At 37.8% G+C, this 23592-nt stretch overlaps 1 protein-coding gene across 1 annotated transcript in view; it reads right to left on the bottom strand.

Annotated features, from left to right (window-relative positions):
- Positions 1–23592, bottom strand: part of Ppip5k2 (diphosphoinositol pentakisphosphate kinase 2) — a 61127-nt gene that overhangs the window by 24348 nt on the left and 13187 nt on the right. Inside the window, exons 6-21 of the mRNA XM_051154417.1 lie at positions 23311–23465; positions 21248–21349; positions 19238–19399; positions 18183–18304; positions 16483–16584; positions 15549–15635; positions 14387–14466; positions 14169–14274; positions 13259–13344; positions 9306–9431; positions 9069–9190; positions 8698–8880; positions 5298–5439; positions 4220–4443; positions 2331–2458; positions 1417–1531 (exon numbers count right to left, since the gene is read on the bottom strand). Coding sequence (XP_051010374.1) covers positions 1417–1531; positions 2331–2458; positions 4220–4443; positions 5298–5439; positions 8698–8880; positions 9069–9190; positions 9306–9431; positions 13259–13344; positions 14169–14274; positions 14387–14466; positions 15549–15635; positions 16483–16584; positions 18183–18304; positions 19238–19399; positions 21248–21349; positions 23311–23465 — 2042 coding nt within the window. The remainder of the gene's footprint in view (positions 1–1416; positions 1532–2330; positions 2459–4219; positions 4444–5297; positions 5440–8697; positions 8881–9068; positions 9191–9305; positions 9432–13258; positions 13345–14168; positions 14275–14386; positions 14467–15548; positions 15636–16482; positions 16585–18182; positions 18305–19237; positions 19400–21247; positions 21350–23310; positions 23466–23592) is intronic.

The following is a 23592-nucleotide window of genomic DNA, read 5'->3' as shown; positions in this document are numbered from 1 at the left end:
AGGAAAGCTTTCTTCGTTGTCCATATATAGCCAACATTACAGATATGTAGACACTCAGCAGTTTTCTAGTATATAATCAGGGTGTATACTAGTTTTCTAGTTTATAATAGTGTGACCATTAGCACAGACTGCCCCTATTCTAAAAGAATAGAATTATGAAACACCACACTGACTGGCCTCTTTTCTGCCTCAGTATACACTTCCTTTTTATTTCAGATAAGACAGATCTCAAAATTACGGCAATGCCGTAGAATGAAAATCACATCTGAATGTGTGCAACGTGGAGGAGGAAAGATTCGCAAAGATATTTCTTTTCAGAACTGATGAAGGAAAACCAACAACTAGAATTGCTTTTTAGGTGACTAAGTGTCAATCAATAGAAATGATGAGCTTTAATTAAAGATTATTAAATTCTTTGGGTGAAGAGATGAATTAGGGCTTTGTGGTACTGTATTGAGAATATCACACGATTTGAGAGTTGCAATTAAAGATTTTTCCATGTCTGCCCCAATGAACCAAGAAAATTAAATAATATTTAGTATATCGTCTTACTATATAAATAAAATGGAAGAGGCCACAATAGTATACTGTTATTAAGGCCTCCAGATCATTTTAATAATTTTATTTACATAACAAACCTTCAAAACCATTCATTTTTACATAGTTCATTCTAAGTAATCCAAAATTTCAACTGAGAAGAGACTGGTGAAGGTCTTGGTAAGGTTTTGGATAATGAATTATCCAACAAGCTCTAGTTTCACTACAATGTCCTCCTCCACATACGTACACAAAGATGCCACTTTAACTGTTTGTTGTCTTCTTTCTGGAGGTAGTGACTGACTGAACCCAAGTCTCTCACATGCTAGACAATGCACAACTGACCTACAGCCCAAGCCCTCCGTGTACAGAGGCTAGAGGTTTCTAGCCAGGTCATGTGAGGCCAGCGCCTCTGCTTCTTCACAGCAGTAAAGATGGGACAGTCCACTGATTCTAAGCCAACTGTTTCATATGGCCTGTATCCAGCCATAAACCATTCTGCTAGCACAGTCTTCCTTACCATGCACAGTCCTACCATACCAAGGACTATACCCTTTCAAGACGTAAGTCAAAATAAACCTCTCCTTTCTTAAGTTAGTCAGGGGCTCTGTTGGAACAACTGCACAGCGCAGGCTGGCATTAAACTTGTGGCTCTGGCTGGGATCACAGATGTCAGTGATCTTGTCAGTTCATCTCTGAAAGAAGGTAAACATGTCTCTATTCCCCAAACCTACCAAAATGCTTAGTACAGGCTAGTATACTCTCATGAAAATATAGCAAATTACCACAATTACTAGTAAAAAACAAAACAATCAGTGATTTGAGTACAAACTCTGAAGCAAAGTATTTGTCAGTTAGACTGGAACAGCCTGTACTCACATCGCATAAGGCACCATAGCGAAGAATGGACAGTAAGGAATGCACATGACTTTCACTGGTAAAATATAACCTGGTACGAACATGGCGTTCAGGAGACAGAACACCTCTAGAATACCTAGAGTTAAGAAGCAGATGGTATGAAAATATAGCCACATAATCAAAAGCACACCACACATACAAACAATTCTATAAATGGAATTTAATCTTACTAGAAGCAAGGCCCCATAATAAGAAAGTCTCTCATTCTTCAAACTACAACTGGAAATCACATAGATATTCCTTTAATTAGAACAAACTAGGCCCTCTGAGAATAGTTAAAAACAAAACCTACCAAACAAACAATCAAACAAAACACACACACACACACACACACACACACACACACACACACCCAAAAAACAGCATTATTTAAGTGCACTGGAAACAGATCATTTTAGTTCTTCTAGTAGCAAAACAGAGGTACTCAAAGACTATAACCCTGCCCAATGTGGCTCACACTAATCAGAACAGTTAATTAATGAAAAATGTCTTCCTATCCCCTTTCCCTTGGTTTTCTTCATACTGGCCCAAACAAAACCTTGGTTGAGCCTTGGGTATGTGACTATAAAACCAGAACATGGGTAAAGGCTTGATGATAATATTGATGTCAGCTGACATAACAGAGACACACTATCTCAGGGACTCTGGTCAGTGAGAGAGCCAGTGCCTATGACATGTCTAAAGCCTCAACTCTCCCCCCGCCACAGCCCCAAAAGAGTACTAGGGGAAAAGTAATTAACAGGAATGCCTATGTAATCCTACGTCTGTAATATAAGGTGACACGCTCTTGATTTCTGCATAAACCAAGAAGGACTCTGGATGTGAACTGCACACAAATAGAAGCCTATACATGTGAACAGCTGCTACAGTCTTACACAGGATGTAGTTTATTGACAGTGTCATCATCTTGTGTCCTCTGAAGATCAGATCGAATTTTTCTAACTAGAGGAGTGCAGTAGCCTTTGGCAATTTCCAGTTTTTCAGCTTTAGTTATACCATATTCCTGGAGAGAGTTAGAAATATTGTGAAATTAGAAAAGCTATAACAAGCAATTCTACTCCTGAAGTAAAGAACTATCATAAGGTGCAAATGTTTTAATAAAGCTTTCAAAAATAGACAACTCTTGGTTTGCATATTTTGCAACTACAAATATATTCTTTTCAAGCTAGTATGTGTAATTAGAAGAATGATCTGGTGGAATTGAGAGTGCAGTTGAGTACTGAAAAGGGAAGGGGGGGGGGGGGAGAATGGATGAACACAAACTTTATGACTAATCTTCCAGTTCATCAGAAGGTTTAAAATATGAAAAAAAATTTAAGACAAAAATTTGAGGTCAGAGAATTTTAAGCTAAACATACAGGTAATTACTATTAATTCAAAATGCATAACAGATTTTTCAAAAAAGCTAGTAGTGGTAGTGTGTGTCTTTAATCCCAACAGTTGGGAGGCAGAGGCAAGGTGGTGGGTCTCTGTGAGTTCTAGGCCAGCCTGATCAACATAGCGTTCCAGAGCAGTTCAGACAACAATATAGTGAGTCCCAGTCTCAAGAAGAAAAGCCTTTGTCTAATATTATTCTTAAAGTTTTTCTTTAATTAGTTGTAATCAAAGATGTGAAAAAATTAAAAATAAGGGAAAATTTGTTTTGAAATTTGACTTAGCAAGTTGTAAGTATTTGGAAACTTTTGTACACTGCTAACCTTGGTAAAAAATAGTTTGAGCCTCAGAGTTCCAGGTGTGTTAAATACATAAAAAGAGAGTGAAAGAAATGGAAAGAATCTAGTTTTCCAAATTAAAAGCCTGGTAAGTTAGGTTCTGTTCATACCAATCAACTAATCAAGGAAAGACCGAAAATTCTGAACACTAACATACTTTTCTCTTAGTTGCAAACTTAGAGCAACTATATTGTCACTATATTTTCTAAATTTACAACAATGCCAAAGGTGTCTGCCTCTGTGTGTGTGCTAGTTAGTATTAGTTTTTCTCTTCAAGACAGTAAAATTTTTGTTCACACTATTGAAATTAGCTAAAATAACTCTTTGCTGACATGAAAGTATCCCAAAGCCTTGTGCAGTGTAGGCAAGTATATTATTGCTGAACTAACTATATGCCCAGGCTGTGAAAATACTTACATGGGACCACAATTAACATTTTCATTCACTTCCCACACACTTCCCTAGCATGGTGCTGTTGGGTACACAGTTGTGTGCAATAAAAATTTGCTAATTCATTTATTCCATACTGCTTCCAGTTCTGTCAGCAAATTATTATTCAATTAAAAAGAGCAATCACCACATCCTTAATTCAGCAAAACTAGTCTGTATTATACATATTACAATAAACTGGGCTAATAATCACAGGATATACATAACCAAGCGTAAATCCTAACATAAACTATGAGCTCTAGGTCACCATGATATGTTAGTGTGACTGTGACCACGATGCTACTCCAGTGTGGTAACTTTGTGGAAAAAGGAAAAAGCAGGCTCCGCTTGTATAGTGGCAGAAGTCATATGGGAACTCTGTATTTTCTACTTAATTTTGCTATAATAAATAAAGCCTATCTTTAAAAAGTCAGTATCATCAAATGGCTAGACAATCGGACAATGAGATTACTAGTACAATAAAATGCTTATAATAACTCAAATTACCTAATATAAAAGTTAAGGGTTATTTAGAATCATGCCATCTATCTTTATCCAGCAGTGAGCAGTGAAAGTGCTTTTTACATAAAGTATAAAGAAACTAACTCCCAAGAGTAACATACCTGAGGGATAACAATGTCTGCTAATGCCTTCGAGAGTCTATATAGTTCCATTGTATTTTCTAACTTCAAGGAACCATTATGCTGAACATCATATTTGATGCAGTCATATATGTCAGGAATCTTACTAATATCATATCTTCCATTCTTTGTTTTAAAGTCTTTCTCCAACTTGGACCATCTACGCAGCATGAGTTCCAGTGTCTCACTATGATAAAGCTGAATATCTAAAACAACACACAAATTTTAGTATATCCATCCTAACAATCAGATTAGGAATATGCCTTAGTATTTACTTTTACTCTATGTGGCTCTCCTGGCCTGAACCTCCCTGTTTTTCTGGCTCAGCTTTTCTGGGGCTGTAATTACCAGACTGTGCCTCCAAGACTGGCTCCCTGTAAGGAGATTTTAAAAAGAAGGGAATGCTCTAAGAAGCTAGAAAGTACTACGGTCCACATAGACCATTAGCAAGAGCGTAGTTTTAGGCTTGGATAAGTACCTCACACAAGTACATGGATGAGGCGTCTGATTTATTTATGAGACCATTTCCATATATTATAGATCTTGATAATACTGCAAAGGAAAACACCAAGAAGTATAGCAAAATTCTTTGCATCAATATGCTTACTATTCTAAAATTTAAATACTTTACTTCCCTAAATTCCTATGACTACATAGAATAAGCATACTATCATTTCACAAAAAATATCTTAGATATTAAAAAGAGTTCAAAGCACTCATTTTTATCACCAAGAAATCTAAGGTATCAAGGATTTCAAAGTAGCCTTGGAACAAGAGTTCTCTGCTTAGTATCTGGGGATGCTAAGCAATGTGATAACAAAGTAAGAATACAGCACTCTCTTGTTCTTTCTATCATGGACAAAACGGCCGTAAACTAGCTATTAGTTCTTGCTGGCTATGCACTAAACCATACTAAATACACCCACAGCCCAAGAGAGAGGCTTCATACCCTAAGAGTCACACACCTCATTTTAATGCTCATTACCAAAACAATGACAGTAGCTTCTGTTCTATAGTCTTAAAACAAACAAACAAAACAAAACAAACAAACAAAACTTACCAGAAGATTTGGGATCTTCCATCCGATGTCTGATTTGGGAAGTCAAACTTTGAATCAAGGAATATACTTTGTCACAGGTTTTCACTGGGTTTTTAATTAAATGCATTGATTTGATAACAGAAATGCTTCCAGATGGAGTAAGCTACAAATGAATAACATAAGTGTTTTATCCAAGAGAACAAACACAAAATTTTCCACAGCTGGGAAAATAATTACATTCTATCCATTAAGATAGTTAACAAACAGTAGGAGCATCAACAGAAATGTGAACGACTCAGAAATTCATGTTAAAATAATATTAAGCTTTAACTATAATTAGATTATTTAACAAATCTAAATGAAAGGATGAGATGGGATGAGAATTTGGTGATTTGCACATTACGTGCAAATATGGTTCTATCCACTTGACATATTCCCATTTGCTCTTGTCCTGGGCACATGCAACCATCAGCATCTTTTCTCTGGAGAGTTACTCACCTGAGGTTCAGTAGCTGGACAAGGATTCTATCACAGGAAGGCTGGCTGCAGTGCTCATACTGCTAACCACTATGTTATTAGACTTTGTTAATAAGGATTTTTCCAATTCAACACAAGCAATTAATGGTACTGATTATAAATACAACTTTTAACATCTATATCAGCAAGATGTTTAACAAAATGAAGTAGGTTTCTACAAATACAACAAAATGTAAAGAGAAATTGCACTTTTAGTTATAGTGAACTAGGTGCTTTGGTCCAATCTAACTGCTGGAGGTAAGTGACACTCCACAAAGAAAAGTTACTTTTATTCTTTAAAGCATCCAAGAGAGACCAAGGTCATAAAGAATTATAAAATGGCCAATGATCAAGAACACAGCCTGATGTTAGAAAGAGGTTTCACCTGCATTGGAAATGCTTGTTGATTCTAAAGAGATGCCAAGAAGAAAAAATATTGTTGAATTAAGAACACCAGATTCAAACTGAAGTCTGAGTTTCACAAAGGTAAAAAAATGGTAAGTAGCTTATATGTAGGATTCAAAAAAGAAAGGGTGCATCAGAAGTGACCCATGCCAAGCAACAAACTGTAAACCTTAGTTAACCAACTGGTTGGCCAAGAAACATGTATGTGAAACTAATCTAACATAAAACCAGGATGATGTAGAAACAAATAAAAACCTAAACAGAAAAACTATGCGTAGCACCATCACACAGTAAAAGGGCTGTGTTATAGGATATTTGATCACACTATGAATCCCAAGATTGTGTTGTTTACTGAAAAACCTGTTTCTAGCTGTGATGTGGTCACTCCCAGCACACACCTTCTAATCTAAGAGCTTTCTGCTTGAGTATTGTAAACAATATTAAATAAAGTTAGCCCTAGGTCAAGAGGTGGAGCAAGCAGCCAGTTAACAAGGAGTAAACAGGGGAAAAAAAAAACAAACAAACAAACAAAAAAACATCGAGAGTAAGAGGAAGTCAAGATAAGGAATAGAGATGCACAGAAAGTAAAAGGGAGGGGCATTTAGTTCCAGAGTTCTTCGAGAGAGTAAGGGGGAAGGGTTTTTTTATTTTTGTTTTTCCTTCTGGGATGTCTGCTGAGGTGGATGATCAGCCATGGAAATATGGATTTCATGCAAGCTAAATAAAATCGCAATACTATTTTTAATAAGCCTATTTTAAAGCTTATGTGGAAATTTGAGACATGCCAAAAAACAATTAAAGGGGAGCCTGTACTGAAGGCATAATATTTTATTCACTGTTACTATACGATGACCAACAAACAGGGCAGAAGAAGCAGCAGCTACAGCTGATAAGCAGTGTTCCAGTAAGTAGGAAGAGAAGCCTCATCAGGCTTTACTAAATGTGCATATAATTAAGGAGAAAAATAGATTCTGACACATTATTCTCAAGATACACATAATCAACTTAGTCTGAACTTCAGATAAATTGATAGTTAATAAGATCATAAAGTTCAGATCATAAATTAGAATATACTATGACTTTAGTTAGAAAAGCACTAACTTCAAGGAAAACACTGAGCCGAAAATTAATGGTAAATATGAACCTATGCTTATTCAAATGGATCGTTAAGATTGATAGAATTTTATCAGTAACAGGAGCATAAATAACACAGTGAGAACTCTTGTCTGTTGTCACTCAATAAGAAAAACACAGGCATCAAGCAGAAAAAAAAAAACATTTACGGAGAGGACATGAAAAAGGACATCTAAACAGTCAGGTTTAAATGAGAAAGTATCTTCTAGGCTTATCTACCGGAATAATCATCAGATAACCTGAGAATCTTACAAGAGAAGAATCTAGGGAGCAATGGCAGCTGTCACACTTCATGGGTCTAACTGGCTTACACTTTGGAAAACAGTTGGGTGTTACCCAGTAATACTGAGTATGAGCATACCTTAATTTGAATTGTCATTCATAGAATTCATCTAAGAGAAACAGAGTCTCCTAAGAGACTCTGCAAAAATGTTCACACCAGCATTAATCATAACAGCTCTTAACAGTAATCAGTTGAAAGCATCATAAACTACACAATGTTGATAAAATAGAATATGAGACAGCAAAATAAGTTCTGCAGGCCAAGTAGGGTCAGTCGGTCAGTGATGTAACCTTATGAGGCTTTTAACATTTTAAAGGAAGCAAAAAACTAAACACACACACACACACATACAGAGAGACAGAGAAAGAGAGACAGAGAAGAAGAGAGGAAGAGAGGGAGAGAGAGGAAGAGAGAGAGAGAGAGAAAGAGAGAGAGGAAGAGAAGAGGGAGGGAGGGAGAGAGAGAGAGAGAGAGAGAGAGAGAGAGAGAGAGAGAGAGAGAGAGAGAGAGAGAGAGAGAACAGTCAGCATTATGACACTTAATATAAATTGTCAACTTGATGAGACCTAAGAATCACCCAGGCAATGGGTCTCTGATCATGTCTGTAGGGAATTATCTTAGCTACGTTCACTGAGGTAAGAAGACCGACCCACTATACAAGTGGGTGTCACCATTCCCTAGGCTTGGTTTGTTCCTGGGCTATATACAAAAGGGAAAAGAGCTGAGGATAAACATTCAACATCTGCTTCAAAACTGTGATTGCAATGTGCCCAGCTGCCTCAAGTTCCTGCTGCTGTGTCGTCTCTGCCATGATGGGCTGTAACTTTGAACTGTGCATCAAATTAAACCCTTTCTTACTTGTTAGTTTTGTTGGGATATTTTATCACAGCAACAGGAAAAGTAACCTCAACAGGCTCACAAAACATAGAATATTTATTATCTGATGTTTTTTAAACAGGAAATATACCAGTCCCCTCAAATAGACTACTATATAGAGATTACTAATGACCTATGTAAAAATGGAAATACCAACAGCACAGGTGAAGCTGAAAAAGAGCTGAGGAAAGACCTGCTGAGACCTACCTTTTCATAGTCTTCAGCTGTAAAATCTCTGTCTTTCTGAAGTATTTCATGAAGCCTTGCTTTTACACGCTGCTGACAGTTACTCAAAGAGTCACTGTCACTGTCCAAAAGGCCATTCATATTTGCACTTTTCACCATCTGAACAAGAATGGGGGTAAGCTCTCCCTCTAGAGCCAACAGACCCTAAGTATGAAATAGAGTCAAGGGTTTACACATGTATGCAGTCACAGGCCGTCACAGGAACTGTATGAGATGCTAGAGTTATCATGCGTAAGCTACTCATCCCACGGTCAACTTTAATATTCTTGTACTTCATCTTTGTCAGTAATGGCTTGCATTGGAATTCATAGTAGTTATAAGGCTGCTTATACCTTTGCAAAAGCAGCTGCAGTCATCTGGACCCGCCCTTCATCTGAAGCGTAGATCTTGAGGTCATGTCGGTAGGTGCTATGCAGTCGGAGTAAGCCACAGCCAGGAAAACCTGCATAATCTCCTGAAAATAAGTCCTCACATCACTTAAGCTATGCTTCTGTTTTGTGGTACCTCTACAAATGCTTAATAATATCATAGGGTGAAGGTGTGAGATTCAATCAAATTACAGCACTTACCTTGACCTCCAGGGTACATACACCTAAAAGCTCTTCCCAGCTCTTCAGCCTGAACCCGACCAGCAGGGGTTAGTTCTCCTCCCCATTTTAGAACCAGAAGTAAGGATGGCTCTTCTCTTCGGTTATCTACGACAGGGTAGAGTGATAAACAACTGTGTAAACAGGTCTCAGTATTAACCTTTACTCGGGGCTCTCTTTCAGTGGAACTTGACCCATATGCAAGTTCTCTAAACGTGCCTTGTGGTCTATTGCTCCCATCAGGAGCACCCTTTGCTCCACCTGTAAAGACCTGACTGGAATCCTAAAATCTTTAATTTAGGAAGCAGGATCTCCATGTTTTCCAGGGAACTAACCTCTCTCCCTTCCCTGCCCTGCTAGCAGTTTTTACAACACATTTAATGCATTAGCACTACAAATGTTAGTCACACCCTGAGCTCCTAGGTGCCAGGGCTCAGGCCTCAAAATACCAAGTGCCATATGCATGAAGTGCATAGCCTAAGGGAAGAAGATACATACCTCATTCTATTTGGAAATCAGTAATCTGGGTGATTCTTAGGCAAATATTAAATTTTATGAGAACTAATAAATGTTAGTAAAACCTAGGCAAGACCAGCTGTTTCAGTTGGGAAAAACAGGCTCTCAAAATTCTACTTCAACGTCTTTGCTTAGATATAAGAAGGCACTATAAGTGAGTTTCTATATTTGATTTTGATCTATCCTTCATCATAGCTTGAAGGTGTGCATATGGGGTGCTAGGGGAAAGGGCCATTTAAACACAAGTATTGCTGGTGTCACTGCTACATGCCTGTAATCCGAGCACATGGAACGTGGAGGCAGAAGGGTTACTACAGCTTCAAGGCCATCCTGATCTACATAGCAATGCCAGGACAGGCAGAGTAGCCAGAGACGCTGTTCAAACACGCAAACCAACACCTGCCCCCATTCAAAGTATTATAAGCACGAAAGGAATTACTAATGACTCATTATAACAGACAAACACCTTTCCGCTGAGGTGAGTTAGCAGCCCTGTGTGTGCTTTACTATGTAGGCTGATAATAATGCACTGAAGAACATTTCACAGATGGTTTTACTGTATTTCTCTCTCCCAGAACACTTTTGATCTAAATTCCAATATAGGAAATAAAGCCATAGTGTTCTTGATCACAAAGCATGATGGATGAGTGCAAATGGTAAACACATAAAGCTAAACATATTCAAACCTGTATTTATACTTAAGATAATCAAAACTCCATGAAGTAGCTCGGTAGCTCCGTCCTGTTCTAATCACCTGCTTAACTCCTGGGGGAAAAAAGGGTCTTGCAATTAAAATTAAGGTCAGAGCACAAAACAAGTGCTCAAGTTTTTAATATGCATTGCTGAATTCCTTTTAAAGGTGTGTCTTCCTGCAGACTGATATGCTGGCACTATATACCACTCTTGATTACCAGTTTAAAAAAGAAACTTAGAAAAAAGCATACTGTCAGTATGACAGCAAGAATAACTACCAAGTGTAGAACAACCTAATCCAAACATCTGAAATGCACAAGGCTCTAGCACTTTTGAATAACTAACAAGATGTAACAAATTAGAATTCCTTACAAGGAAACTTTCCATATGTACAAAGTCATTTAAAATAAGGTATAGTAGCCAGGCATGGTGGCGCACATTTTTAATCCCAGCACTCGGGAGGCAGAGGCAGGTGGATCGTTCTGAGTTCGAGGCCAGTCTGGTCAACAAAGCGAGTCTAGGACAGCCAAGGCTACACAGAGAAACCCTGTCTCAAAAAAAAAAAAAAGAAAAGAAAAGAAAAAAAGGTATAGTTATCTTCAGGACACATGTAAGGCACACATAAAACATATAGGTCTTACTTCTGACTCTCTCTCTCTCTCTCACACACACACACACACACGCAGATGCTCTACACTAAAAATGTAAAGTTTTACAAATAGGCTCTAGAGTTTTATGGCTAAGGACACTCAGCCTGTATTATTATTATTAATATGCATGGAATAGTTGTTCCAATCCTGCCCATTTTTCTTTCTGGATTTTATGCCCTTAGGAGACCAACCTTATCTAGGTGCATAGTGGAATTAAGTTTAAAATTTAGAACAAAATATCAAGTTACTCTAGAAACACATTGGTTATATGTACTTTCAATTTTTTTCATATATTTTGAGGTGTTTTTTCTTTCTGTATACTGTCATCTCATACCAACAACAGAATGAACAGGATCTACCAAAGAACACCTACTTATAAGTAGAAGGCTCATCTGACTAACTCAGAGAAAAAAGTAATCCTGAAGAGTTTCCAAAAATAACAACATTTCTTATTTACAATTGAAAAAATAAAACCTACTTTTATCAGATTACTTGTAGGGGAAATGGGAAAGGGAGGAGCTTCTTAGGGAAGGTGAGGGCGATAAATATAAGGTTGGAGGAGGGTAAAGGGAGCAGCAGGGTACAAGTGGCCTGATGGGAAAGGAGAGGGCTCCTTAATGAGGGAGGAGGGGGGTGGGCAAAATAACAAAAAGAATTTCTGAAAAAACAATAATACTATTAACTATTTACCCCACCTCAAAACAAATCAAATCAAAACAAAAACCTATATATAATACATGTAATTCCATGTATACATAAACTTATAAAACTTTACTGAACTTTTCTCATCTGGAGTGATGGTTCTCCTTCCAAGAGCCAAAGACCACCTAACAGAAACCTCAGCATCAGATACGAGAAGCCCTCGGCTGATCTGTTGGCCAAGGTCTTCCAACAGACTCCTCCCAAAAACACATAGCCTATTGCTGTTGCCTTTGGTCACCCCCTAGAGGTGGATGGTAAATCCTTATTGCTGAAGATGCAAGGTCTAGAGACTCCTGGGCTGGAACTGCCCTGAAAGACCCTTCCTTCAGAGCTACCTTTCATGGTACAAGAAGGCCAGGCGAGCTTCCAAAGGGGTGAGGCAACCAACAGTCCAACTCAGCTAAGACACCTATGAACTACGTCAGTAATATCACAATAACCCTATGCACACCTTGGGGTAACCAACAGCTTTCTAACTGTACTCAAGACCTGCTCAACAAGAAGGACGCCATGCCCAGTACTGAAAATAGAGTTAACTAGTCAGCGCTAGTGAAGCCATGGTTATTGGAGAATCTACAGCCACTAACTTACTAACAAGCATAATCCCTACCCGCAAGGAAACTCTTCTTTGCAAGAGATGGAGACTACTACAGAAAACTGCATCCAGTTAAAACAGAGTTGTGGCGCCCAGTCCCCCAAAGTACATCTACAAAACACTCCCACACCTAAGGGAACACTGTAGAAGAGGAGGTCAAGAGATTGTAAGAGGAAAGGGCTCAGGAAGCTTACTATGGAACTGTGTCCTCTAATAACTTCAGAAGCTACCCTCGTAAAATCTCACTAACAAGACTGCCCGAACCTAAGCTGAACAAAGATGACAGAGCTAAGCACACCAAACTGGACAAGAAAAAGCCCAGGAGACCTCAAGCCTACAGAAGGAACTACAGGCAACTGAGTGGAGCCGGGAGCAGAATATGGATCTTCCACAGGGAAGAGCACATCTATTGGTTGTCCAGTGCCAAATGGTGCGGCCTGAAAACATACATGTAAGTAACATTATACAGACTGAACAGTTTATATTTAGTGGAAAAAAAAAAAAGAGTCCATGAATTTGAAGGAGAGTGGGGATTTTGTAGGGTCTGGAGGGAAGAATGGGGAGAAATGTTATAACTAAATTATATCTCAAGAATAAAACAAAATATATCTTTATTAAAAGGATAGAAGCACAGCTAACAAAATACTCATTTTAGGTTTTTGTTTTGTTTTTCTAGCATACCAATCCTAAAGGCTATTGAGCACAAAATGACCCAAGTTAGCAATATAGAGCAAGTTATTACATACACATAATCATAATAGAGATTAAAAATTATGTACCTTCCTCCTCACTGGATGTTTTAGGACAACCATGAGGGAGATAGGTCAATTGGACCTTACGATTTATTCCAGAAAAATGACCATACCTGAAAAATAAAATGCCAATTAGACTGTAAAACATTAATGTAGTATTGACTTCCTAAAGAAAAACTAAAATATATGGATTAAAAACTAATTCTCTTCAACTGCCTTGGTGGATTCTTCAAAAATACCTTAAGTCCTGTCCCCCCCACCCCCCCCCACCCCCCAAAAAAGAAATCTACAAAATCAGCTATCATCCAAATCCACTAAAAATTTTTTAAAACATGTTTTGATAAAAGTTAGACAATCCTGGAAAGGCACAGTATACAGATATGTACAAACATGTAAAAGAGCCGGAGCATGGGAAGGGATGCTGTGACATGCGGATGCCGCATACCCACGCACGTACCCAGTCAGCACTAACTGGATTTAATGAAACCGCAAGATTAGGAGGAAGATGTGTTGGTGGAGAACGGAGGTTGACGGAGGGGAAAGCAGCTGTGATAGCATTTTATTGTCTACACACTGGAAATTCTCAAAAATGAAGAGAAAACTATTTTAAAACCAAGTACAGTTTAAGCATCAAAGGATATAAAAGCATAAGTGGCCACCCATAAAGCTCTCAACAGAAACAGTGATGGGTGTCAATGTCTGAAGGAGCAGTTGAACACGTTTTAGCTCAATAGGGCTCAACCTCGGATCAGTTAGCTACGTGACCTTCATTCTGAGTGTTCAAGAAGGCCCAGTTACCATGCTTGCTTTCTCCTCATTGAAGTTGAGAGTAAAGCTAGATCAATAACCCAATATAATAGTACGTGTTGTCACATAAGCCAACGGGAGCACTGCAGGAGCACTGCACTGTAAGGAGCACCGCCAAAGAGCTACTCACATCTCTAGCACAGTCTTAAGCTGTTCAAGTTTTGACTTGTTTTCTTCAATTTCAGAGTCATTATTTTGCCCCAGCTCCATAAGAAGTTGCCGTGCAATATCCAGGACTTCCTAAGTAAGTTAAGGAGTTTGAATTTTTATGTAATTTCACCATAAAGAAATTTAAATTTAACATACATAAAAGAAAAAGAAGAAGAAAAAAACAACAACAATAAAAACTTGCCTGTAATTGTTTTGGCTTCTTGAGTTTTAACTTCCCTGATTTATATCCGTCACACTTTTCAAAAAGATCAAAAAACCTTAGAAAAGGACAAAAGACAGTAAGTCATTTGCAATAATTAGTATTATTACTGTGGAGCTGGGCACGGTCATGAATACCTATAACCACAGCATTCAGAAAGCTGAACCAGGAGGATCATGAGTTCAAGGTCAGCCTGGGCAACTTAAAAAGACCCTATTAAAAAACAAAACAGCAAACTAACGTCCTCACCACATACTCAACATAATAAAATAATAGATGTACGAATAAAGTCTATGCATATTAGTACTGTGCTTCTTCTTTCACCCAACTTTAGGTTTCTACCTTTTCTCCCGGCCAAAGAATCTTCCTTATTTATTTATTTATTGTCTTTTTGAAACAAAGTTTTTCTGTGTAGCCTCAGGTATCCTAGTCTCGCTTTGTAGACCAGGCTGGCCTTGAGCTCACTGAGATCTGCCTGCTTCTGCCTCCTGAGTGCTGGGACTAAAGGTGTGAATTTTCTTATGTATTATCCAGTTGGTGTCTTATCTCCTTGGCTCAAGTGATTCTGCAGCCTCCAACTCTGACACACAAGTTCATGTGCTTCTCTTTTACCAATGGAAGTCAACACATACCTAATGCACACTGAACTAATACCCACAATATTACTTTCAAAACTGTGCACAATGGAACAGCATACCATTAAATACATAACATTTTCTGTGGTCAATGCATCACGTGTCATACATATTTAATGGCTCAGGTTTCCATATTTAATCATGTCCAAATCAAACACTCAACAAAAATAATGGGAACTTCCTACCAATTTGCTGCTGGAATGCTGAAATGTTGGTTCTCACAGTACAATGCAAGAAAATAATAAAGTAAGAATAAGTAAAATATATTTATATGGTGACAAATGAAGGGCATAGTAGATCGACAGCTATGGATATACCCACAATAAACTTTAGGCGCTAACACACACAAAATCCTTTAAATGAATTTGTATGTGTTTGGTGGGTTAAATATTTTCATGATCAAAGTAGTAGGTAAAAATATTGTCTGATGCATCAATCAAAGGAGCTAATGCTGACAAAAAATCTCAAGTTACACATGAGTAGTGAAGTCTCTCTTATGACATACTTTTGGTGCCTCACTTCCATTTTCATTTTTTGTTTTGGTGTTCGATCCCCATGTCGTATGACAGCTATGACACACCGAAGTTCCATCCTAAAATGACAAAAAATACCCATGTTCTCAATTCCCTAACAGCCAGGGTTTCTTTTGACTTCATTTTGGAAAACCAAATCCTACAAGGATGAAGAAGCCAGTGAGGATACTCCTTTACGTAGTTGTTTTCTTAGAAGTGAGGACGTGAACTGATACAGAGCACACGGGCTCTAACCTGAGCTTCATTAGACATCTATCTGCCCTGTAGTATTAGCAGCAGAGACACCACTAAATCAAAGCAATACCGTTATATGATGGCTGCCATATTTATATATGCAGTATATCTTGTCATCTAATAGAAAATTATTTAAAACTCAACTTAGGAAGGTGTTTAGCAGTATGCCAGAGTAAAAAGCTATGATTTCAATTTCAAAGTGCAAATCACTGAATATATCCCTGAAAGATATTAATAGTCCAGTATGTCTCCAAACTTGTGACTATGAAACATTCAATCAAATCACCTGACATTAAACTGAGTGATTTCCCAAGCAGAAGGCTATCAGACACTTTGGCGCTATCAGTCTGATTTATTTACCTAAGGATATGACTAGAGAAAGAGAAAGCTGCCTGCTGCTGTGAGCCTGAGGAAGGCGCTGCGCAGCATCCACCCATGGTCACAGGCTCTATACTTGCTCAAGCAAGTTTCAGGATCTGAATGTAGCATTCTGAGCTTTAATTTGGTATACTCTTGTAGAAACATACCTATCCCCCATCTTCAAACCGAGTCACATGAAAACACAGATAGTAAGCTAAGACCCATTCAGAAATTCATGTTTTGCTTAATAAGACATACTACTGTGGAAAACCCAAGGCATTACTAAGTGAAATATGAATAATTGAAACTTACATAGTTCCAGATGTAGTTGGTACGATTGGAATATCTTCAGCTTCTAAGGGTATTGACCAGGGGATATGAAACTGTGGCGCAAGTTCCCGCATTACAATATTGCTTTAAGACCAAAAGAATATTATTAAAAAAGAGTTGATTCAAAGATTCAATTATGCCATGATAGGGAGCCACAAGAATTTAAATCAAACTATGTAATGGTTACGTTCCATAAAAACTCCCTACATCAAGCCATGATCATTTGAATGCACTACCAAAATGCCACACATTTTCAATAACACATATAGTTTGAAAATAAAATGAGTTGCTTCAGTTATAGTACTAGCTAAATATATATATTTTTTATTATTCGTTAACTGTCTGTTAAACATCTATTATGCTATTTTTCTTTGTGAGTGAGATGTACTGAGCATGGCAACCAGACTCCTGTGTACAGAATATTTTTTCACTGACCTATATCTCTGGACAAACTTATTCTAAATATGATAATTTCTAATAAGCCATTACTATAATTTCTTAATAGGAGGAGCAACGAAAAATGTCTAAATAATTGATTTGAGGGGCTGAGAGCTTTCTCAGTTGGTAAAGTGCTTACACTACGAATATGAGAACGTGACCTTGAACCACACAATGCTCAGCTTAAAAAATAGCAAAGCCGGGCATGGCAGTGTGTACTTTGCAATCTCAGTGTTAGCAAGGAAGAGATACGTGGATTCCCGGGACTGACAAGCCTACCCACTAACAGAGTTCCAGGCCAGAGGGAGACTGAGAGACTCTACCTCCAAAAAAGTGAATGCTAGCTGGGAATGACACCTCAGGTTGCTTCGACCACAAGCTCCTACACACACGTGAACAAGCACCATACCCAGTTATACACATATGTGCACAGTGCACACAAACTCCCTCTCCCGTTTCTCCTCTTCCTTCTCTTTTTCTCTTCTCTCTCTCCTCACTCTCTCATACATACATAATTTGTTTTTTTCTATCTTAGCATGTACTCAAGCTAAGATTTGGTAAGATAACCTTGCTTTAAATTTCTCTTTATTAAAAAGCACTCAACCTTTAAAGCAAACTACAAAAGCTAACTCTAATTACCTTACAGAGTTTTGTCATATACACTTAGAAAGTCTTAAAGATGCTTTTTGTTTTAATAGTCTGAATCAAGATATAAAGCAGAATAACTGATATATAAAAATGGTATTTCTTTACATCTTATTTTATTTTTCACTTATGTGATAGTCTTATAAGAGAGCAAGTAACACACATAGAAAGTTCTTTACGTCATATTTTATTTTTCACTTATGTGATAGTCTTACTAAGAGAGCAAGTAACACACATATAGAAAAGAAGTCATGTAAAAGAATCCTAAATTTCAATTTTGCCTGTATTACTTAAGTATCTAATTTCATGAACATTTCTTTTATAACATTAAATAGATTAATGTAACATTTCAAATATAATAACATAGGAAAAATGGAGGAATGCTGTACTAATAATCCCATGTTATTCCAAAATCCATGATGTGAAATTGCTAGGAATTTACAATTCATCAAGCTGTCCTCATAACCCAAAGGATAACTCAGACTCAGGCATAGTTTTGGGTTTTTGTCTGACTATTACTCCAGAGTGATCAAGAAGCATCCATGGCTTTACAAGTACACAAAGGTACACAGGAGAAAAGTAAGTGAGTGAGTCCTTACCCAAGAATCTTTGCACAGTCATCGTAGTACTTCATGGAATTTTTCACAAAACTGAAGCCGTTGACATCGCAGACATAGGACTGTCCATTGGCACGTAACAAATCAAAGCCACAAACTGTTTGCTATTTACAACAAGAAATTTTAAGTGGAACAATTATGACTTAGTATTCTAATCTTTTAAGAACATTATCTATTATAAAATACCTAATAATCATTATTACATAAAACTTTGTATCATAAAAAGAAAAAAGAAATGAAAGTTATGAAGTCATAACCTTGAGCACTCTGTGCACACATTATGTATTCCATGCGATTATTCCCTTATAATAAAGAGACAGAACAACAATATTAGTCTGTGGAATGAGAGCACAATAAAGCAATTTATAAGAATGCCCTGCAATTTATTTACATCTTCATATAAAATGATTATATATGAGTAGTTCCTTTTAATAATCACCAGTAATATAGTTAGCTTATGTTATGAATCTGGGATAGGCCTTCCTTGAAAAGATAAAACACATCGCGTATTAATGAAAGTTGTACTACTTTCACTTGAATACTATATACTAGCAATTACATAAATTAATAGCATAGAAGAGGGGAAAGGCAACCACAGAAGCAAAGAGGTTTCTTTAAAAAGGTTGTTTATGTTGTTCTCATAAACAAGTTTTACTATGTATTAGACAAAAGGATTGAGAGCCAAGATAAAAACAATGAAGATCATTTTATGCAAATAGTATTTTCAATCTAAAAAGTACTTTCTACTAATTTAGAAAAAAGAATATGTTGGGCAGTACCACTAAGTAGTAGTAGTGGTGTTTCATAACTTTAAATTTTGGTTAACTGAATAAGGCTTATTGCTTTGTATAATACAGGAAGAGTATATTAGTTATATAGGAAAATGGTATTAGCCACACAGAAGATCCACATACATACATGAGCTCACATACACTGATCACCTTCTCAGCTTACTTCTCCACTTAAGTCCGGTCATTTCTAGCATCCAAAAAGAAAATTTAGACTACAAGGGTCGCATAACTTTCGCAGCATCTTACCTTAAAAGCAAGGCAGACTTTCCACGCAATCAGCTTCTCCCGGGCATTGAGGATGACGGGGTATCGGACTTCTTTCCCTTCACTGTCTCTTTCCACCTTGCCGTCAAGAGCTGGAGATTTTCGAGCTTCAGCATGAGCATAGTCTGGACCCACAGTATAAACCTTTTATAAAATTTAAATATATATAGTATAAAATGCCAATTAATATATAACCAGAAAACAATAAAGTCAAAGAAAAATATCTATTTAAAATAGTTCAGATGCAAGCTATTAAAAGACACTTCTTTCTACGTTATGTACCAGGATTTTCAGTATTAGAAAAGGTTATACATAATTACTTACACAGCATGTGAGCTTATTCTCTGTTCAGAACCACTAAGCTGAGCACTGTGACACCAAAATTGTCTATGTGTAATAACAGAAAGATACAATTCTTAAAGACATGACTAAGGACTTTTTTAAAGGGTAGAGGAATTAATATAAAGGGAGACCAAGGAAAGGCATTTTATACTTGGGTGATAAATAGGAAGAACAGAAGAATGAAGCAACACAAGGAATGCTGGGAAGGGAAAGGAAGCAGTATGAGCTGTAAGCAATGGCACTTTTTTCAGAAGAAAGGCTAGGAAATAATAGCTTGTAAGGCAGCCTGATGAACATAGACTTTGTCCCGTAGTCAATGAGAATCTACCAACAAACTCTAAGAGGCAGGGTCAAGATCAGATTTAAGTTTAGAGAGAACAGCTAGTCAGAGAAAGGCTGGCTGGGAAAAGGCAAGCTTCATCGGCTACCAGACGCAACGGCATCTTTGCACCACACCACTGTTATCACGGGACCACTGGGGCTACTCACTGCCTGGAACCTGGCAGCTGCTGGAATGCTCGATCTGGGGCTACTCACTGCCTGGAACCTGGCAGCTGCTGGAATGCTCGATCTGGGGCTACTCACTGCCTGGAACCTGGCAGCTGCTGGAATGCTCGATCTGGGGCTACTCACTGCCTGGAACCTGGCAGCTGCTGGAATGCTCGATCTGGGGCTACTCACTGCCTGGAACCTGGCAGCTGCTGGAATGCTCGATCTGAGGTTGTGCTACTCATTAACCTTTAAAGAGTCACATCTACTTAAAACTCTACCGAAACATTTTTATAATATTCACCAAAACCCATCTTATAATACTGTGTCTTTTACTTTAACCCTTTAAGAACACTATTCTTTAAAAGCAGTTATTGGGCTTCCAATTGTCAATGGTGTCCACCATACAAAATGGCACAAGAAGTCTGAACTAATGAGAGCTTTGTATCAGAATGCTTGCCTACCTCATGTAAGGGCTAAGGTTCCATCCCTTGTACCAATAACAATGACACTAAAAATAAGGAAAAGAGCTGGCAGCTAAATAGTTACCTTTCTCTGAAGTAAATGGCAAGCTCAAAGCATTAACTAAAATTTATATATAATTCATATGGTCTTCTAACAGTTAAATGACTTAAACTTGTGAATTTTCAATTTGATGAAGAGGATGCAACAGTGACTTGCTTCCACCTGAAATTACCCTTTGAATTTTTATTTCTTTCTTGTTCAATGACAATATGGTATCATACTCTCTCACGGTGCTGGACAGCAGCAATTAGATGTAGCTTTTTGCCAGTCGTGCAATTACAAGCAAGATAATCATGTTCTGTAGGCAGCGTACCATGCAAATAAGCTATGATGTTCATGAGGTTAGACTTTCTATTTATTAATTTATTAATTTATTTACTTACTTACTTATAGAAAATATTCTGACTCCTAGGTCCTCTGATGGGGAACTGGATATGCAGCAATGGCTTGCCTCAAACTCAAGATCCTCCTGCCTCACATCTAAGTAATGGGCTTGTAGGATGTACTACCATACTCAGCTAACACAGTGTTCTGACGTTCACACAGAGCTTATCAGGACATGACTCAGCATTAGTAAGGAGCATCTGTACTTGAACCCAGCACGCCGCAGTCAGCCCCGCCCTAAACACACCCTACCTTAACGTCCGTACCGTCCGTAGGCATGAACTCCTCATATATATACGACCCTGTTTTCCGCACACTGCTCTCTGGGGAATACACGCTACTTCTGCTGCCAATCTAGAGAGAAAAGATGTCCATCAACATAAAAGTCAAGGAGGTGCCTTCATTCTTACAGTATTCTAAAAGATAAGCTTTATTTACTATCTATTGTAGATACTATAAATTATTTTAAAACTTTAACTCATGAAGGTTTAACAATACTTGTATTTAGCAGTATATAGTCTCTGCTGTATTTGTTACTTAAACATAGCATAAACATAAAAAGCATAAAATATAATAAAAAATCATGTTTCTAGGGGACTGAAGAGAAGCCTCCGTGCTTAGGAGCACTGGCTGTTCTTCTAGAGGCTCCAAGCTCGCAGCAGCCACATCATGCACCTAACAACCACCTATAGCTCCAATTTCAGAGGATCTAATGCCCCCTTCTGTCCTCCCTCAATAGATATAACACACACACACACACACACACACACACACACACACACACGAGTCTGTTTATGTTTGCTACAAAGCTTCCACTATATAAACAACATTTCACTTTAAACATATATGTCTAGGTTGTTTGCCAAGCTTTTTGCATAATATAACTACAGCTTTAAACATTCCTAAGATGGATACATGACACATACGTAGTTATGTTTCTCAAAATTGCTTGGAGGGTCATGGTTATTCACATCTGTTCTTACACAGACACTGCCAAAACTCTTTTTAAAACAATGTTATCTGCGTCTCACAAACAATACGTAAGAGAGTACTAAATGGTCTAATTTTTCTAGTCTTGCCTATATTTGGTATTTTTAATCTTTAATATTTGCCACTATAATGGATATTTAGGTGACATCTTATAGTCTGTTAAATATTTATTTTTATTTTATATGTACTGGCATTTTGTATGCATGTATGTAAGTTTACCACATATGTACAATGCCTATGGAGCTAGAAGAGAGCATCAACCACTCTGGACTGGAGTAGCAGATGGTTGTGACCACCCATATGAATTCTGTGAACCCAATGGGGTCCTTTGCAAGAGCAGCAAGTGCTCTTAATTACCGAGCCAGCTTTCTATCTCTTTGCTATAACCTTGACATACAAATCCATGACTATTAATAAAAGCATCTTTAATTCTGATACACTATTAAATTATATTACTAAGAGACTACATTACTGCTAACACATTTTGGATTAGGCTTATTTTCCCAACCACCCAATTTAAAAGAAAATCCCTGCCATTCCAAAAAGTGACATGATACCATTATACTTTGGGTCTGATTTGCATTTATTTCATTATGGGAACAATTAAGCATATACCTACATGTGTAAAAATTACTAATATTACTTGTTGTATTAACTGGCAGTTTTTCCATATAATTTCCCCCAATGGGAGCTTACTTTAACTCAATTTTTAGTCTTATAGAAAGACAAGTAGGAGACTGAAGAAACATCAAGGCAACTTTCTTTGAATTCTGAAGGCAGAAACTTTGTTCACCACATTATGTAACTACACTTTCTGTGGTGGTCGGGATGGGACATGTCCCCACAGACATTTGAACACTTGCTGCCCACTGGTATTGCTGTTCGCTGTGTGCCTGGCTGGTGGGAGGAAGTGCCTCCCTGGGGGAGGGCTTTGAGAGGATGAAGCTTCCTGGGGCCCTTTCTAGTCAGCTCTGTCTACTTCAGGCTTGCTGTTAGAGTCTCCTCTCAGCTCTCTGTTCCCGCAACTGCAAATATGCTGATAGCTCGCTGCTAGGCCTCTCTCACCACATGGATGCTTATCCTTCTGGGACCATAAGTTCAAGTAAACTCTTGCTTCCCCCTGGAAGCTGCTTTTGTTGTGGTATTTTACCCCGTAACAGAACAAACAGTACGTTCTAACAGCGTTCTCTCAGTTCATGAGTGTCCTCTAGAGGGTGACATCTCAATAGCTCACCTCCGTTTACTCAGCGTGTCATACTTCTAACACGTTTTACTTCAATGTCTAGCTGAATGAAGACTACTCACAGCAAAATGACAAAGCTCACCTTCCTGAAAAGTCTCTGGCTTCCACCTCCGGCAGATGTTGGGTAATAAATGTAAACGTTGTGGTCTTCTGCACTGACTGGCTTTTCTACAAACGGCTTTTGGAAAACTTCTCCATTTACTTCTACATGATCTTCTCCTTCAATCAGATTGCAGTCTACATACAAGACATGAAAGCGAGACAAGTCACATACTGTTATGTGCAGATAATATCTTCATGAGGGCAAAAATAAAATTGATTTTTCAAGCTTCCTATGAAACTATGCTCAGCCTTAGTAGACAAA

Source organism: Acomys russatus, chromosome 12 (genome assembly GCF_903995435.1).
Source record: "Acomys russatus chromosome 12, mAcoRus1.1, whole genome shotgun sequence".
In the NCBI taxonomy this organism is placed as follows: Eukaryota; Metazoa; Chordata; class Mammalia; order Rodentia; family Muridae; genus Acomys; species Acomys russatus.
The sequence above is the reverse complement of the archived record's forward strand: the minus strand, read 5'-3'. Positions and strand labels throughout refer to the sequence as shown.